The sequence below is a fragment of the Betta splendens genome, chromosome 9 (genome assembly GCF_900634795.4).
Source record: "Betta splendens chromosome 9, fBetSpl5.4, whole genome shotgun sequence".
Lineage (NCBI taxonomy): Eukaryota > Metazoa > Chordata > Actinopteri > Anabantiformes > Osphronemidae > Betta > Betta splendens.
Window position 1 is genome coordinate 28377931 of NC_040889.2, and position 17574 is coordinate 28395504.

The 17574-nt window shown below is 47.9% G+C and overlaps 2 protein-coding genes across 3 annotated transcripts; both read left to right on the forward strand.

Annotated features, from left to right (window-relative positions):
- Positions 1 to 3714: 3714 nt before the first annotated feature.
- dmrt3a (doublesex and mab-3 related transcription factor 3a) lies at positions 3715 to 7444 on the forward strand. Of its 2 annotated transcripts, none has more exons than XM_041072088.2 (2): positions 3715 to 4935; positions 6071 to 7444. In XM_041072088.2, exons 1-2 carry the CDS (start codon positions 4536 to 4538, stop codon positions 7111 to 7113), a joined length of 1443 nt encoding a protein of 480 aa, XP_040928022.1. In that variant the 5' UTR covers positions 3715 to 4535; the 3' UTR covers positions 7114 to 7444. The 2 variants fall into 2 exon arrangements, with proteins under 2 accessions (XP_040928022.1, XP_029016776.1); XM_029160943.3 differs by lacking the exon at positions 3715 to 4935 and adding an exon at positions 5379 to 5912 and having other exon boundaries at positions 6071 to 7442.
- Positions 7445 to 11833: 4389 nt separating this feature from the next.
- dmrt2a (doublesex and mab-3 related transcription factor 2a) lies at positions 11834 to 15466 on the forward strand. The gene is made up of 4 exons (XM_029160940.3): positions 11834 to 12026; positions 12466 to 12863; positions 13718 to 13820; positions 14151 to 15466. Exons 2-4 carry the CDS (start codon positions 12504 to 12506, stop codon positions 15221 to 15223), a joined length of 1536 nt encoding a protein of 511 aa, XP_029016773.1. The 5' UTR covers positions 11834 to 12026; positions 12466 to 12503; the 3' UTR covers positions 15224 to 15466.
- The last annotated feature ends 2108 nt before the right edge of the window (positions 15467 to 17574 follow it).

The window sequence follows — 17574 nt, forward strand, 5'->3', positions numbered from 1 at the left end:
TGAGGTTGTCTCTCATGTTATCAAGCCTGAGCACGGAGGAAAAAATAATGATCGAAGCACAGTTGCTGCCACACGTACACAAATGAATCAGCAGCCGAGTTCTTGCTCAGTTTGGGCCTTTAAAGAAGGAGCTTTTGTAGTTGTTGCTTCTTGCTGACTAGCTTTTTAACAGCGTGTGGTGGTCTGTGTCTGTTCATTTGTGTCTCATGGAGGTAACTTTGTGTGTCTTCCTTTTTCAGCCATCGTCTCATGTTCATGATCTGTCCTGTTGGTGATTTTTTGACTTTTGGCTCATTTCTGACTCCTATTGGGCTTCACACAGGACGAACCGTACAGTGGGACCACTTGAGTCCTGCAGAGGTCGCGGGTCGTGGTCGGTTCCACCTCTGAGCCGCGCTCACTGTAGCTCTGGAAATCCATCCATGCACTTATTCTTGTAAAGCAATTTTCAGGCAACAGCACAGAACATTTGTTGCTGCAATTTTTTTCTGTTTATAGCAAATTGAATGTTTTCAGCTTGGTTTGCTTTGACCGCTGCACGATATTAATGTGGTATGAGCCCCTTTTGAGTTGTGTTTTTTTTCCTGGTGTCTTATAAAAGCCCACAGAAGTGAGCCTTTCTGCCGCCGTGCAGCTGCATTACTGTGTATTCTGTGTTTTATGGGGATTCATTTCAAATGGCGCTGTTTGAAAGCGTTTATTTGTGTTTGTATTCGAATACGGCAGCAACAAGAGTAATTTGGAGTCTTGGAGTTTATGTTGCTACAAGTTTTAGGGAAATAAAAACGCTCAACGTGATGGAGTGTAAATGTGATGGCATGTTTGGAACAACAGCATAAAAAAACAATGGAAATTACTTGTATTTTCTTTGTGCTGCGCTGTGGGAACATTCATTGGATTCTGTCCCATCTGTTGTAATCAATAACGTGGCCATCTTGTTTTTTTATGAAACGCACTTACTCTTAATTTCATCCACCAGTGGTTTTAGAGAGAAGAATGTGGAGTTACCTATAAGGCTCTGACATTATAAATCACCTCTTGAGACCGGATTGTACAGCAGTATCGATTGATCCTGATATATCACAGAAATTTACTGTCACTTCTGTTTTCAATTAAAGATACAATCAGTCAGATAATGACTTAATTGGATTTTACAGAAGATTGAGTTTTATTGCCCTGTGCTTTACGAGTTTAGTTAAGGAAGGCCGTTTTATCACGTCTGTCAGGGGCGAGCGGCTGCCGCTGCCTCGTCCTTCTGTAGCTGCTGCCGCCCTGTGTACGGCGCAGGGGAGAAAGTGTCACACAATTGGTTTTCCTTGAGCTGCCTGCGCCTCTATGAATCACAGCCTCCCATAAAGGAAGGAATCTGCTCAGGTTCTGCTATAACTCCACCGCCAGGAAGTGAAGATGAGGACGCTGGAAAGAGAAAGTACTGCTCCTTTTTCTTTATTTTATAGAATTACGGATTTTTGTCGTATTTTAATTCTGTCCATTACAGGAAAATGTGCAAAGTTCAGGGTTGGATCCAGGTTTGAAGGACTTAATATTAAAATATTGGCAAAAAGTCAAATTCAGGGCCAAACAATGTTTGTCCCAACCTGGTGATGAACACCTGGGCTCCGTCCCAGACTAAAGCCGTCCAGGTGAGTTTGTCCACAGCTGGACTGCACGTCAGGCTGGTGCAGATTGACACGTACATGTTTGATGACAATGGCAGGAATATGAAATCAACCTGCAGCATAACCTCAGTGTTTGATGTGTGAGCAGACACATTGACGAAAGCAGCACCTTCACCTCCACATCCTCTGATTGAGCAGATTCTCTACGTCCTGAAGCTGCGTCAGCTTCTTTTATGTTTGGAGCATTTGACCTTTAGGCCTGCGTCTTTCTCCCTGGAGGCTGGTGGGAGCGAAGGCTCGCGTCTGAATGATGCGTCTGATCCAGACGTCCGGCTGGTTCCGCAGCAGGAGCTCGGGGTCCTGCTTCCCTGGGGAGACCTAAATCAGCGCTTCTGTGACGGGACTTGTGAGTAGCAGCGACGCCCCCAATCAGCACCTAATAATAACCCCTGTGAGCGGAGGTCAGCTCCTCCTCCAGGTCTGAAGGGGCCCCGGCTCAAAGGTTGAACACTCAACGTGGGATGACGGCAGCGAAGTCGATTCACCTGTATTAAAATGTTCATGTTCACATTCATATTATAGAGCAGAGTCTGGTGTGTTTAGTGTCAGAGCAGCTGGTGAAGCAGGAGCAGCGTGTTGGACGTGGTGGGAAAACAGTTAAAAAGCAACATGCTCCTGTAGATCAGTGCAGCCTCCAGCTGCATGTCCCACCTCCCACCAGGCTTCAGGCTCATCTTCTCACTGGCCGTGCTTTCAGGTGTGTACATTTTTAGGAAACAAGCTGAACTGTGGACGCTTCTCTGGTCCCTTCAGAAGAATTTGGCCTCATTTTAGTTCACATTTTGTGTCATCTTTAAGGATGGTGTAACTTGATTTTTAATACAGTCTGAAGTGTAAAACCAGTTGTTTTATAGGTGTAAAACTTAATGCATCAGAAACACACTGGTCAAATAATACAAATACACTTTAGACCATATTAAGTCAGTCTTTATTCCATAATTTAAACCAACTATTAGACAAATGCAGCCTAATTTTTCAGATTATATTTTTTCAATATTTATATGACATTGAGACATTTTTTCAGGCTCATCTCAGGAACCTTTGACCTTCAGATTCGTTCCCACCACTTTGTTCTTACATATTATGTTTAAACTATGACGCCCGTTTGTCGTCTGCATATTTGCAGCGTTTTGGATCTTTTTAAACTATTTTTGTTTTGATCCCAGAGCAAGGCCTTTTCGCTTCCTACAGGCTCCGGTGCGTTTCTCGGTGTCACGCCATGTAGAGTAAATTAAACTGGATGTAGTGACGTAAAATTAATGCCTCACACGCGTCTGCAGGAATTATTCACACTCTGCACGTTCGGCATCTAAACATAGAATAAACATGAGGACTTTCCCATCAGCGTCCAGCCTGCGGTGTAAACTTTTATTCCGGTTTGTGTTTTACTCTTTATCAACCAACTACATGAATAAATTTATTATGCGTTCACCTCCGTCTCCCACTCCCACAAATCTACTCGGCCGGCACAAACTGCAAAGCCACTCTAGTCACCTTGAAATTTCCTCTGCTATTTTCCAATTAAAAGCTTAATAGGCCCGGAGACGGGCTTCACGCGGGGAAGTTTACCGAGCTCTTATTCTGCGTAAGCCGCGCGCCTCGGATCCCATTATTTGCTTGAATAAACCTTTTTTACGGTCAGAAATGGGCCCCGGCTTTGTCCGGTGTTATGTTTCAATGCCCTCTATTAGTCCAGCAGAAGGGACATATCAGCATCCTCGACATAGTTCCCAAAGGGCTTTTATACATGTAGAGACCTAATCATCTAAGTTATGCACGATTGTGTAAGGCGCGAGGAGCAGCGCACACGCGTTGCACCGAATTAAGCCTGAAAGTCCGCGAACATGGAGGAGGTCTGACAGGAGTTCCGACTTTAAGTATGAATTATTAGATGCAAATCTTTCTTTCGTTGATGCTTTATTTATTTTCTAAAATTGACAATGTTAGATAAATTATGTAGTTCTTGAAATATTTTTGTATTTATCATTTTTGCTCAGGTTTTTTAAAACATTTGTTCATCATAACGTCTGTTGTGTTGGCAATAGAAACAAACAGCAGTTTGTTATTTTTTAATGTCCAGTTTGATGCGTAAAATGCATCATTCTGACGCCTGATTTTTATAGTGAGTTGAATTTCATCTACAAATAAAATCACGCTGATACGTTTATTCTTTTACCTTCTAATTAATAAAGCCAATTAATATAGTGACACATTTTAGTGTCCAGAGTAAATCAGTCTGAACTACTCCTTTAACTTGTTCTAAACGTTTAGACGTTGAGAGGCTTTGCTTAGAAAAAACAGTAGTGAACATGACTTGAGTTGTTCATGAACTTCTCAGCTTGTTTGACATTAAAGGTCATATTACAGGCCTGTCCTGCACCGAGGCCTGTTCTGAGACCAGTCATTCTGCCTCCAGCAAATTCAATGTTTTTGACTGGAAACGTGTTTTTTCTCTCTCTCGCCGTTATTGCGCCGTTTAAAGTTTAAAGGAAACTCCAGAGGCGCGGAGCTCAGAGACGTGCGCTTGTCTGATCCTTCCGCTCACTTCAGCTTCACGTGGACGGTTTTTTTTCCAGTGCGCAGACGCTTTGACGCGAGTGACGGCGTTTGGTTACTCGGCCCCATAAGTGCGTGTCAGGCTGATGCATATCAGTGCTGTCAGCCGAGGGAAAGGTGGATCCTCACTACGAGCCAACACCTCTTATCCTCCTCCTGTCATGCGTGCAGCAGCGCAGCTCCATCTCTCCGGCTGCTGCTGCCGCTGCTGCTGCTGCTGACGACAGCAACGCTCCCACTCCGCCTCACTTCGCCACAGACGCACTTGCGCGTCCCGGAAAACCAGCTGCGTCTGACAGAATGAATGGCTACGGATCCCCGTATCTCTACATGGGGGCACCGGTGTCCCAGCCCCGGGCGCCGCTCCAGCGGACCCCCAAATGCGCGCGGTGCCGGAACCACGGCGTGCTGTCGTGGCTCAAAGGTCACAAGCGCTACTGCCGCTTCAAGGACTGCACCTGCGAGAAGTGCATCCTCATCATCGAGCGGCAGCGCGTCATGGCGGCGCAGGTGGCGCTGCGCCGGCAGCAGGCCAACGAAAGTCTGGAGAGCCTGATCCCGGAGTCGCTCCGGGTGCTCCCCGGCATCGGCATCCCCGGGTCGGGTGAGGGGAACCAGGGAGCCCCGCCGCGGACGGAGGAGCTGGAGCTGCGGTGGAGCAGCGCGGAGACGACGCAGGGCGGAGCGGCGGCGTGCGCAGGTATGAAGCGGCTACGGTGCGGGTCGGCGCGGTGCTTTTTAGACGTTTCTACAGAAATAATAAAAACAACAAAAATACAGACGTGCGAGAACGCGTTATAATAGAAATAAATATAAACAAAACAAACCGTAAAACTGCTTTCTTGTGGCCTAAAGCTGAAAGGTTAGAACATTTACACAGAATAATCCCTAAATGGTCATAGGAAGTTTGTTTACTCGTGCACGTGTTTGACTCTGACTGTGTGGTGTAACACACACTTCTTTTATACTCAGGTCGTTTCACGTGTCTGAAATTATTACAATAAAAACAGACACACGTTTAAATAAATATGTGTGCAAGTGGTGATAGAATAAACGTGCAGGATATCAACAATATACTGACGTGATATTTAGTGTCAATATATTAAGGAATTTGGAAAGAAAGAAATGTTTCCCCTAAGATATAGGGGAATTATATTATATTATATATTATATTTTTTTTAAATTGGGAAAAGAAAACCAATAAATGTGTTTCATCATAAGTTAAAAAAAAACAAAAAATGTTTTTGCTGAGGTTTCTGTTAGTGTAACATTGTATCAATTTTGGAAATAATGGACAAATGGTATAAAATAGTAATGAAATAAATTTGTCAAAAACATATATTGCATGGCGTGGTCAGTATATGGAAGACACGGATGTGTTATTATTTTAATTATAGGAAATGGTGCTAATATTGAATCAGTTACTTGATGCTGGTAAAGTGTAAAGTCTGTTTTAAACCACTCAACACCTTCCTCAGACACGAACACTCGCTCAGATCTCACCTGCTGAACGAAGCAGGTTCACACTGAAAACACTGAGCAGAAAGATCTTAGTAATGAGCCGTTTGTCTCAGCGTCGGATGAAGCGTTACCGAGCAACAGGCGACGTGTTCACGGACTGTGGTCGAAGGCATCGACTGGCGCAGCGTCAGCATCGGGGAGACAGAGCTGCTCCTCGTCAGTCCTATTAACTGTTTACCTTTCGTTACCTGCAGAGGCTCAGGGGCGCTGGAGTCCAGGGTCAAACCACGTCAGCTGCTCCACACCCTGACTCGTGTTTCACCCCGCGTCTCTCGCCCAAACTTGTCTCGACTTTGTGTTTCCGTGTGTGGCAGAGCCGGCGGAGGACGGCGCTGACGAGGCGTCCGGAGCAGAGAACGGGGGGAGCTCCAGCGAGAAGGAGCAGGACCCGGTCAGCTCCCCCGAGGGCTCCAAAGCCAACTCCTGCTACACCCCGGAGCCGCCCGAGGCGCCCTCCCAGCACGAGGAGAGCCGCTGCGGCCACGCGAAGGCCGGAGGCGCCGACAAGGAGGCCAAGGCAGAGAGTCCTCACAAGCTCCCCGTGAGCCCCGGGGAGCAGAGCGTGCTGATCGAAGGCCTCGCCGGCTCCATCAGCCTGCCCTTCAGCCTCCGAGCCAACAGGCCGCCGCTGGAGGTCCTCAAGAAGATCTTCCCTGCTCACAAGCCCCCGGTGCTGGAGCTCATCCTCAGGGGCTGCGGGGGGGACCTGGTGGGGGCCATAGAGGTGCTGCTGTCCAGCAGGGGGCCTGACGGGAGCGCGCACCCGCACCCGCACCCGCACGCGGACGCGCACCCCGAGGCCCTGGTGCTGCCTTCCAACGGACACCTGTTCGAGCACACGCTGGGCTCCTACCACCCGGTGTCGTCCTCCGCCAAGTGGTCGGTGGGCTCTGCTTTCCGCGTGCCCGAGTCGCTCCGGTTCACGTCCGAGTCCGCCTCGGGCGTGGTGTCCGCCGGCCCCCTGGGGGTCCCCCTGCAGCACCCGTCTTTCCCGCAGCCCACGCGCTACCCGCTCATGCTGCGCAACTCCCTGACGCGCAGCCAGACCAACCCCTTCGTGCACAACGACGTGACTCTGTGGAATACCGTGGCTCTGCAGCAGCAGTACCAGCTCCGATCGGCGGCCCAGTACGTGTCCCCGTTCTCCCCCGCAGCCCCCGCAGCCCCCGCAGCCCCCGCGGGGTCCGTGTTCCGCAGCTCCCCCATCCTCCCGTCCAGACCGTCTGAGGAGCCGCGCATCGGCCTGCAGGAGGAGAGCTGCGCGCTGGGCCACAAGGGCGGCCTCTACTCCCCGGACGAGGAGTTCGACGAGCGCTCTGACTCCGCAGACTCCCGCATCCTGAGCTCTTCCACATAAACGTGCGGATGACGGACCTTTGCCGAACCAAATATGTATTAATGTGTGCGCGTGCGCGTTTCCTGGGTCACTGTACTTTACCAACACGGCTGAATGTAACAGAGTGTGATCAGCCATTATTTTGAAAAGCCACCATGTCCTTCCTGTCCGCATGTCCAGTGCTGTGAAAAGCTCCAGTGTAAAACCGCTGCATGTCAAGCGTATAAGCCAAATAAACCTTGGTTGTTCCAACGGGCCAGTGTGTGAGTGAATGACTGAAAGCTCCAAGTGACGCCTGCTAAGGCTCCATCATGAGCAGATGGTTATGGTTGAACGTAATAACAGCATTAAAGGGAACGTATACATCAAAACCTTTACATATGTCTGTGTGTAAATGTTTTATTAAACAGTGCATTTAAATACACAGAGTAAATGGACTCTGTATTTAAATACAAAGGACCTTAGCTTCGCTTTATTAAGAAGAATGAAGCAGAGCAGCTTTTAGATTCAGATTTAAGACCGTATTTGAGCTGGGTTCATTCTGTTGCTCGTCAGTTTGCAGTGACAGCTTTGACTTTTGCTGTTTCTGATACTTTTTCAGTTCCATGTCGGTAACATTTTGCTCATCCATCAGTAGGTCCAGGTGTCTGAGGCCTGTTTTCTTAGGTAACATTCACCAACAGTATCAGACACTTAACCCCCTAATCATCCTGAAACTGAGAATATGATGGACAGAAATGATCAGTGAACACAACGTTTGATAACGAGCATGAGAATGAGGCCATAGCACAACCCAACAGCAGAGGACCATCAAACTGTTGCATTCACCTTCCATTGCAGCTGGTGATGTCATGCACTGGGTCACAGCCAGTCTGCAACACAAGCAACACGAGCACTGGAGTGTTTCCATCCTCCACAGTGGAGACTGTGACTCAGACTGACCCAAGGCCTCGAAAACAAGGCCGGCGTTTTTAAGTCCCTTAAAATCAGTGATGATGAAGCAGTGAGTCGACCAGCAGCACGTCCTTTAAACGCATCCTGACCGTCGCTTCAATGATTCCCCTGAAGCTGCAGCTCTCAGAGCCTCAGGCTGAATCCTGTCAAATGCCGCCATCTAGTGTTGAAACAGTTTGAAGCCATCATCAACACGTGATAAAACTAAACAACGTGTGAACGTTTAGAACCACAATTTAAAACATTAAAACAACAGAATGCTTAATTACTACAGTTTCTTTAATAACTTTAACAACTTACTGCAGACGTTTTAAGCTGTTGAAATCACTCACATCTGGACACTTTCCTAAAATAAAATAACTTCCTTTTTTTATAATGGACGCCTTCATTACAATTCACGGCTTATTGGAGGACGAGTAAGAGAGAATGTGACACGTCCTCTTCACTCGACCCCACAGGACAGAGACAAATGTCGCCCCGCCTGGTTTTGTGTTCAGCTGCATCTGTTGTCGCTCCATCAGAGGCTAATTAACATAACAGGATCCCCAGAGATCCCACACTGCTCGTCTGTCTAAACTCAGCTCCTGTTACACTTAAAGGCCTGCTCAGCAGGACGCTTCCAACGAGATGCTGCCTTTGAGTCAAAGGAGAACGTGTGACTCAGTCTGAATCGGCCACATCACAGCCACCTTCCTGTTATTTCCTCCAGGCCCAGTTCGTAGTGGGCACTGTTGAACCCATTCGATTCCCAAACCCTTACCAATACCAGTGCAAATCTCTTGAATCTTTTCAAGGATTTCCAGACCCTGTTCAAGATCTTTCAGACCAGTGCAGCATCGCATTGAACTATGACATACAAACCTATTCAACTAAATAATGTCTGCGGAGGCCTGTTTTTTTCCTGGGAGCTTTTTATCACAAACAACTTCAAGGACCCCTTGAAATCCTTGAAGAGCCCAACAAAGACCCCTGACATCCCTCAAGGCTTTGTCAGGAACCACCTTTAGGAAAGTCCAGCTCCTGAAACCTATTCAGTAAAACCTGGTCCCCATAACTCCCCCTGGAACACATTTAAACCCAAAACCTGCTAGAAGTCTTTAAAAATGCCTGGAATACCCTCTCCAGACCCTGAAGGACCACTGGGAACTCATTCACAAGCCCCCCCCCATCAGACTGCTGCTCCGGGATGAGGCAGGACACAGTCCTGTCAGAGCATCCAGGCATCAAAGCATTCCTGAGCTGGAATGGGCGCCCGTGACCTGCGCAGTAAATTAAGACGAAGCGGCAACTAAAGCTGCACCTGCAGGACTGAGGTCTGCAGGAGGCGAGGACGCAGCGTCCCCGTCTGGAGGGAGGACGCCGACGCAGAGCGCACGGTGGGACGACACAGAGGAGCAGCTCTCCCATGAATGTTGTACACATGCATTTGAGGTGTTCAGGGACACAACGTTTTGCTCTTTTAGTTACTCAGCTGATAAGCTGTGAAGCAGTGTTATGATTGAACCAGCTGCTCTACAAATCATCATTAACACTTTAGTGTGTCAATAACTATAATCGAATAATATCATTAGCATAACTTCACTTCATCAGTAACTGGTGCCTGCAGAAAACTACTACCAGGATGTGTTGAATGGATGTGTGTTATTATACGTGTGTGTGTTGTTTTTTAGTCATGGGCAAAATTAGCTCTGGGACCTTTAACAGAAAGTAACACAAGTACAAGTATCAGTACATGTGTTGGATGTAGTTTTGTAGTACTTTGTCATGAAAGCAGTACTTTGGCCAGAGGTTGATAATAATCATAAAACACCTGCTTTCACTGAATATAGATATAGATTTCAACATGTCAGAACCACTTATGTTGGCGTCGTGGCCTTAGAAGAACTGATGAACGTCTACACACACTGTTCAACGTGCAGGCTTGTTGTTGTATCAAATCTTTAGATTTAGATTGAGGTTCAGCCTCGTTCAGGACACCGTCCTCAGCTTTTTGTCTCCCTGAACGCGTCCGTAAACCCTCATTTGACATCAGAGGAGGATCAGGCACTTGAGCCCAGGAGGCTGTTGTCAATCTCTGCAGCAGCTTCGTCTCCGCGTCACTTCCCATGAACGTCAGTTGCTGACAACTTATTTGGAGTCGAGCTCTCACTTGAGGACCAAACGCAGAAAGTCTCCCACATGTCCCATGCATGCGATCGCATCCTTCATCACTGAGGCATGAGGCTCAGCTCCGGCTCAGGGCTGCAGCCTGTGTCTGCTGCTTGTTTTGTGTGGGACGCTGCTACTTGCTGACGCTGTGGGATTGTTGAGGTGATTGTTGTGAAAACACTGTAATCGCCCCGGTGGGAGTCAGGAGGAGCCACTGTATCAAGCTGCTGGACTCACTCCCTGCATCTGCTCTGACACATTAAACCCTGCTGTGTAAATACACTTGCTGACAGCAGTGCAACAAAACACTGGAGGAGCGGTGGAAGTGGCACAATCTCTGTGACGTTGAATGGACCATGGCTTTGTTTTATGGCCTCAGTAAAAGCGATTAATGAAGGAATTCCTCCTGCACGTGAGCAGGTTTAAGCTCTGCCTTTATTTCAGGGCGATTTCAAAATAAATGTCCCACTGCGGAAACAGGACGAATCTGTATCCTATTAAAATGGTAGATGAACTAATTATCAGCCTGACGTCTCACACATCGGATCTTTATTAAAACTCCCATTTCATAGACATTTTTAAACCAAATGCAAGGTGGCTCCACAGACAGAGCCCTGAGAGGCAAAGGGCTTTTATTGTGGCCAAAACAACAATGTCCTTTTCTCCTTTCTGACTTTTTCGAAGCTAAAGAATGAAAGTGTAAAAAATGCAAAATTCCCCACAGGATGAGTGTCATCGTGGAAACTGTGCTTCGTGTAAATGTTGGGGTTTAGTGTCTGGCTGTAACTATGTATTTACCCTCGAAACAGACAGAACTTTTCAAAAGAACCGTCCGCTTAAACAAGTCAGCGCAGTTTGTGGAAATTAGCTATAAATCATTTAAAGTTTGTTTTTAACTTTTGATATCAATTTGATGCTTAACGACACATTTTAAAGTCAAATCCGCCTTTAAATGTCGATTCTTCATCTGACTTTTGTTGTATAACAATAAAACAAAAAAAATTAAACACCACCGTTTAGAAAACTCCTGATGACTCGTGTTTACTGATGAAAATAAAAATTTTATTTTAAGGTTACTGACTTTAAAATTAGTAAAATAATAATAAGATAAAAGGCCTTAATAAAGACACAACCCAGGTGTCTGAATTTTACCCATTGTTTTTTATTGTCATATATTTTTCGTGTGTCATTTTAGTAGTTTATCGAATATTGCTTTCAGCCATTTGTCTTCTTTTCATGAATCTTTTGCTGACGTGTTTCTCTTGCTGCTGATTTCCTCGTTCCGTTGTTGTTTGGTCACTTTTAAACAATCATTTAAACTGAATTTGACCTCTCAAACTTTGACATGTGCGGTTCTCAAAGTTACAGAGTGAAGATCGGCTGTTTCCTCTAAATTGCTGTATTATAATGTACGTTTCATGGGAAAAGAGGAGCCGTGATATCAGATTATTACTGATAACAATTACTTGCTTCAGTTCCAACACGGGCTTAACGTCAGTAGGTCAACTCCTTCTTACCATTATTTGCTATTACGCCCCGCCCCCAGAATAACTGCTCGCAATCCTATTGGTCAATGGACGACGAGAAGCGGCCAATCAGAGGACAGGGAGCGCAGACTGCGGCAGGTCATAGGAGTGGCGCTCGGTGAGTCCGCAGCAGAGGAATCTTGGATCAGTCCGGAGCGTGACGCGCAATCATTCCCGCATTTGGCGCATGATTACGCGTCTGTCGTGCAGTTTTGGAGCGTGTGTTCGTCCATGAGCGATTCATCTGCGTCCTAACGCCGTGGTCACCGCTTTCACCCACTGCTGGAGGCTGCAACCCTGCAGGAGGTGAGCGGGGCGCTCGTGTTGGTTATTAGTTTAGTTGGAGACGGACTGACTGATTATTTTTGATAAGCGTTTAACTACTTGCTGTGAAAATTGTTTGGTCATTTTTTATTTGCTACAGAAAAAGATGTAAAGCAGAACCAAAAAGATCGCTTCTAATGACTGAGATTGTTTTATTTTACACATATCTTGTACCCTGGTACATTTGGATTTTTGCTCCAATTAAATTAGATTATATACATTCAAGGGTGAATGCAGATCTGAGGCCTTGACAGATGATGAACAGCTTAAATGCAGGCCTCTAACCAGGTTTTGTATACTGATTAAACCAGAACTAGACTTAATTAACAGCTTAAAATAAATGTAGTAAATAAATATGAATAGTATCAACCATTTATTAAAATGTATAAAATCAAATATAACGAATTATTTCTGTTTCCAGACATAACCTGGCTATAAACACAGCCGGTGTCTGGTGAGATGTCAGACAACGCTGGTTGCGAGTTTGAAATCGACGTGGAGAGCCTGGAGACGGAGAGCGACGACCTGGACTGCTCCAGTCGACCAGGCTCGGTCCCTCGAGGCCCCGAACCCGAAGACGACGGGGACAAGAGCGACGACAAGCCGGCCGCCGGCGGCGTGTGCTCCGGGGACCAGAGGAAACTGAGCCGGACTCCGAAGTGCGCCCGCTGCCGCAACCACGGCGTGGTGTCCTGCCTGAAGGGCCACAAGCGCTTCTGCCGCTGGAGGGACTGCCAGTGCGCAAACTGCCTGCTGGTGGTGGAGCGGCAGCGGGTGATGGCGGCGCAGGTGGCGCTGAGGAGGCAGCAGGCGACGGAGGTGAGAGTTCAGGTGCAGCAAAACGCACGAAATACGTGTGCGTTCAAATATTTGCAATAGATCATTTACAAGACAAAAATTGATCTCCAGAAGTAAATTAACTTCATTATTTTCGTCCCAAAATTCAGAAGAAGAACAATCAAGCTAAAGTTTTGAATTTCGTTATTTGACAATTTGTCTGACAGCCTTTGAATTCGACCATTCGCTTAAATTACTCTTCACATTAAACGCAAATGTTCCAATGAAATTTGTGTCTAATTATTTGCAGTTAAGACGCGAATGGTTCCCTGAAATACAGAAGAAATGTAACTGTGGTTCTAAAGTGACAGAATTAGGTGAAATGTCATCGTGGTGAGAATTAGTCATTAAAAACGAAGAAAGACGAAAGTAAAGGTGATTTCAAGTAGAAACATCAGTGAAACCTTGACTGAACCAACAGTTGGTTCTGGGACAGGACTTTGCCTCAGTCATTGCTGCTTCAGGACTAAATGTGATTGTAGAATTACAATGATGTTGTAACAACAAAGCATTTAAATCACAGCTTCACTCGCATGTTCCTGTCATTCCCGTGTTGCCTGTCGACGCTTGTGGTTGTTCAGTTTGTATTTTACAAACGCTCCGTCTGTCAGTTAATGTGTGCGGGTATGCGGCCATATATGTGTGTGTTTAGAGGTCAGACACATGCAAATAACGGCAGCAGGTGTATTGTAAAAATGACGCCGGTGGCGCTTTTCCTGTTGTTACTGCATTTGGCCCGTTTGTCTAAATGTACGTTTTTAATTACACGTTTGAATGGACGCGTCTGGACAAAACAGGTGGATTTGAAAGGCACTTTTGTCTCATTCGTTTCCCAGGATAAAAAAGGAATAAGTGGGAAAGCGCTTCCAGCGGAGAGGAGGACGCTGTACCAGCGGCACGTGCGGCCTTCCACCATGCTGGCCAAGAGCATCCTCGAAGGTAACGGAGCGACGGATCCCACTGCGCGTCTCTGGCGGCTTCTGGTTCTGGTTCTGGTTCTGCTTCACCCTGTTCTTCCTCTTCTTTCTAACCTCCCGTCCTCCCGCAGCTTCGCAGCAGAAGCCTCTAAGGACTTGCTAACGTTTGTAAGCAGCGCCTTGTTTATCTCCTTGGCATGAACTAACGAGCATCTCGCGCGCCGTGACGCACGATGCTTCATTGTTGCATGCGCGTTGGTGCTGTGGACACGCATGCGCACTGGAACCTAAAGCGACAACCCAAACGCCCCAGAATCGTTCTAAATGTGGGCTTGTTTTCTGCTGACCACAGGGTACCGCCCGGTCCAGTCGGACCCGTTCCTGCCGGCGAACCCGTCCCTCCCGCCGCCTCTGAGCGATCGGATGAGGAAGCGACGGGCCTTCGCTGACAAGGAGCTGGAAACCGTCATGCTGGAGCGAGAGTACAAGGAGCGCGAGCTGATGGAGAGCAGCCAGGGCGTCATCTTCCCCAACAGCATGGTCCAGCACGCGGCCGAGTTCAACTCCTACAAGGCGGCCTACTCGCCCGCGTCGGCGCCGGTCGAGCCTCAGCCCAAAGAGCTGTGCGGCTTCCTGGGGCCCGGCTGCCTGGACCTGTCCATGCAGTACCCCCCCGGCCCGGCCAACGTCGAGCTCATCGCCTCCAACGTCAGCGTGGCCACCACCTACCGCCACTACCCGCTGCAGCCGTCGCGCGGCGGCTTCGTGATGTGGCCGCGCGGCGCGGCCAACCTCGGGGACGCGCTGCTCTACCAGCAGTGCCTGTTCAACGCCACGGCCGTGCAGAACATGAAGCCGGGCGCGGTGTGGGAGCCCAAGGCCATGCCGGCCGAGAGCCAGCCCCCGGAGCAGGACGCCGCGGCCGCCGTCGCCTCCAAGCTGGAGGGCTCCCGAGCCGCCGCGCTGCACGACGCGGCGGACCCCCCGCGGGCGGAGCCCAAGGCCGCCGGCCTGGTTCCGGGAGGCCAGAGGGAGTGCTCGGCCTTCTCTCCCCCCAAGAGGAGCTCCGGACAGTGCCATCCCCACAGCCCCAGCCCGGCTCCGAACCGGCCGGGGAAGGACGGCGCCCAGCTGTCCGTGAAGCTCAACTCCTTCCACTCGCTCATCCATCACTCGCTGGGTGAGAAGCACGGCGGCGCCGCGGGGCCGCAGCCCAGGACGCCGTGCTGCAAGGAGCTGCTGGAGGAGGCGGCGCGCAGGCTGCGGGAGGGCTCCGCCAGGGACGCGAGGCTCAGCGACAGGTTCCCCAAGGACCTCCTGTTCACGCCCGTGGGCAGCAAGGTGGCGTCCAGCGAGTCCCTGTCCTTCTCCGTGGAAGCCATCCTGAAGAGGCCCACGCCGGCCGTGAGCCGAGCTTTGCACTGACCCCCCCCCCCACGCACCGAACAGCACGTGTCTCCGTCAGGAGACGTCTCACGTTGTGGCTTTGGGCTCAGACTAAACCTCAAACACAGGCACTGCATCAGAAAACAGACACAAATTATGTTGTACAATGTAATATTTATGTACAGTTCCTAATATTTTACGTGTGCATGTTCAATAACTTTATTGAGTATTTAAACACTGTCCCAACGATGTTCTCATGTCAATAAAATATAAAACACTGAACTCTTTCCATGAAAGCTCTTGTGCTGTATTTAATGCGGGACCTCTGGCACAGAGAATTGATTTTCTGTGGAATAATTAGACACTGTGGTTCAATGTGTAACATTTGTTTACAAGTAATATTTTGAGCAAACAGATGCTAATAATATAATGCTAATTTATATTATAATATTTTCTTTTAATTTTAGTTTTAAAAAAACGTTTAAAGTAAAATTAAGACTAAATAAAGTGCAGTCACATAATAGAAATGGATCATACACAACCATCATAATTTATAGTAAATATGAATATAAATAAAGTTTAGTCTAATATTCAACTATAATATGTTTAATCTCATCAGGCAAACATTTAAATAAATGCAATATATAGTCAGAATCTGTTTCCTCTTATTGTTATCTGTTATCTGTTCACTTATTGATATCAATCTATAAATATGTCAAAATATATGAATGGCCTTTTTATCCCTATTTTAAAAACATTAATGAGGGAAGAGGAAGTGGACTAAATGTGAAACATGATCTCAGCCCATCAATCTGTTCAGCATCGTTTCATCTGTAGCGTTTCCACTGTGTGTGTGTGTGTGTGTGTGTGTGTGTGTGTTTCACATGAGCTGCAGAACATGGATCGAACATGGAGGTAGAAGTGCAGCTGCACCACTTCACTGCTCTGATGTGGACGTGCGGCGCTTTCACAGACTCCTCCTGAGCGACTTCACTTTGAGTGAAACTAGTGTTGAGTGTTTTTCTGCTGTGGGTGTGGAGGCCTGATCTGCTAAACTGTTGGAGTCACTGCTGAATATTTACAAAACTGTCTAACAGAGAGAATGTATCGTTTAGATTTTATCAATATCTTCTGAACAATATGAACAAACATATTTTTCAACAATATATTTTTGGCTTCAGCCTCCGACCGCTCATCCTCAGCTGTGTGTTGGGTTTGTGCTGTCACAAAGGACTGCTCCGGTCTTAGATCTAGTTTGTGATGTTGAATGTGAACAGACAGCAGCTGTGAGGAACAAGCAGAGGCTCTGGTCCAGGCAGCAGAGTCAGTGTGTTGGTGGATTAATGTGAGGTGTGTTTGAGTAAAGGCTGGAGATGATTATGCTGTTTGTCTTTGGCTCTGACTCTGATACAAACGTCTGAACCATCTGCCCAACGGATCCTCAGAGCCACGGCTCCCTGACCCGTTCCTGCACACGGACCCGTTCCCGCACACGGAGCCGTTCCCGCACACGGACCCGTTCCTGCACACGGACCCGTTCCTGCACACGGACCCGTTCCTGCACACGGACCCGTTCCCGTGCACGGACCCGTTCCCGCACACGGACCCGTTCCTGCACACGGACCCGTTCCTGCACACGGACCCGTTCCTGCACACGGAGCCGTTCCTCCACATCCACGTGTAGGTGGACTCTCTTCCTGATGATTTCAGCCTTTTTGTTTGAATCAAAGCCAGCTCCATTAGCTGATGGTATCACTGAAAGGCTCTGGGAACATAATGGAGCGTGAGCTTCATGGTTCCGGCCTCTGGTTTGCATGTTTGTGTCTTAAGGTTTTATAGGCTGGTGGCTTTTTTTGATCAGTTGAGCAGCGGTGAAAGACGAGGATGTGACCGGACAGCTGCTGCGAGCTCATTCCAACCGAAGGCTGAAGATCAGTGCTTGAGCTTCCTAAGTACGCTACGCTGCCGTGCCTGCGCTATGTGTAGGATCTGCATTAGATGAAAAAGGAGGATTATAAATGAATGGAAAAGTGGAAATGATAATTCCTTTTCCCTCAGCATCAAACATTTACAGCCCTGAGGTATCAAATTCTGTGATTTAACACAGACGTTGTTTTGTCTATGACTTAACAGCGTGTGTGTGTGTGCGTGTGTGTGTGTGTGTGTGTGTGTGTGTGTGTGTGTGTGTGTGTGTGTGTGTGTGTGTGTGTGTGTGTGTGTGTGTGTGTGAGGCAGCACAGGGCAGGAGGTGACAGTGTTTGTCTGCACTAACTGCCACTGATAAGCATCTGCTGAAGTCCTCGCGGCCTCGGTCCCAACGTGAGACGAGACGCGTCAGCAGAGCCACCGCCGAGCTGCTTCACACAGTAGCATTCTGCATGAACACAGGT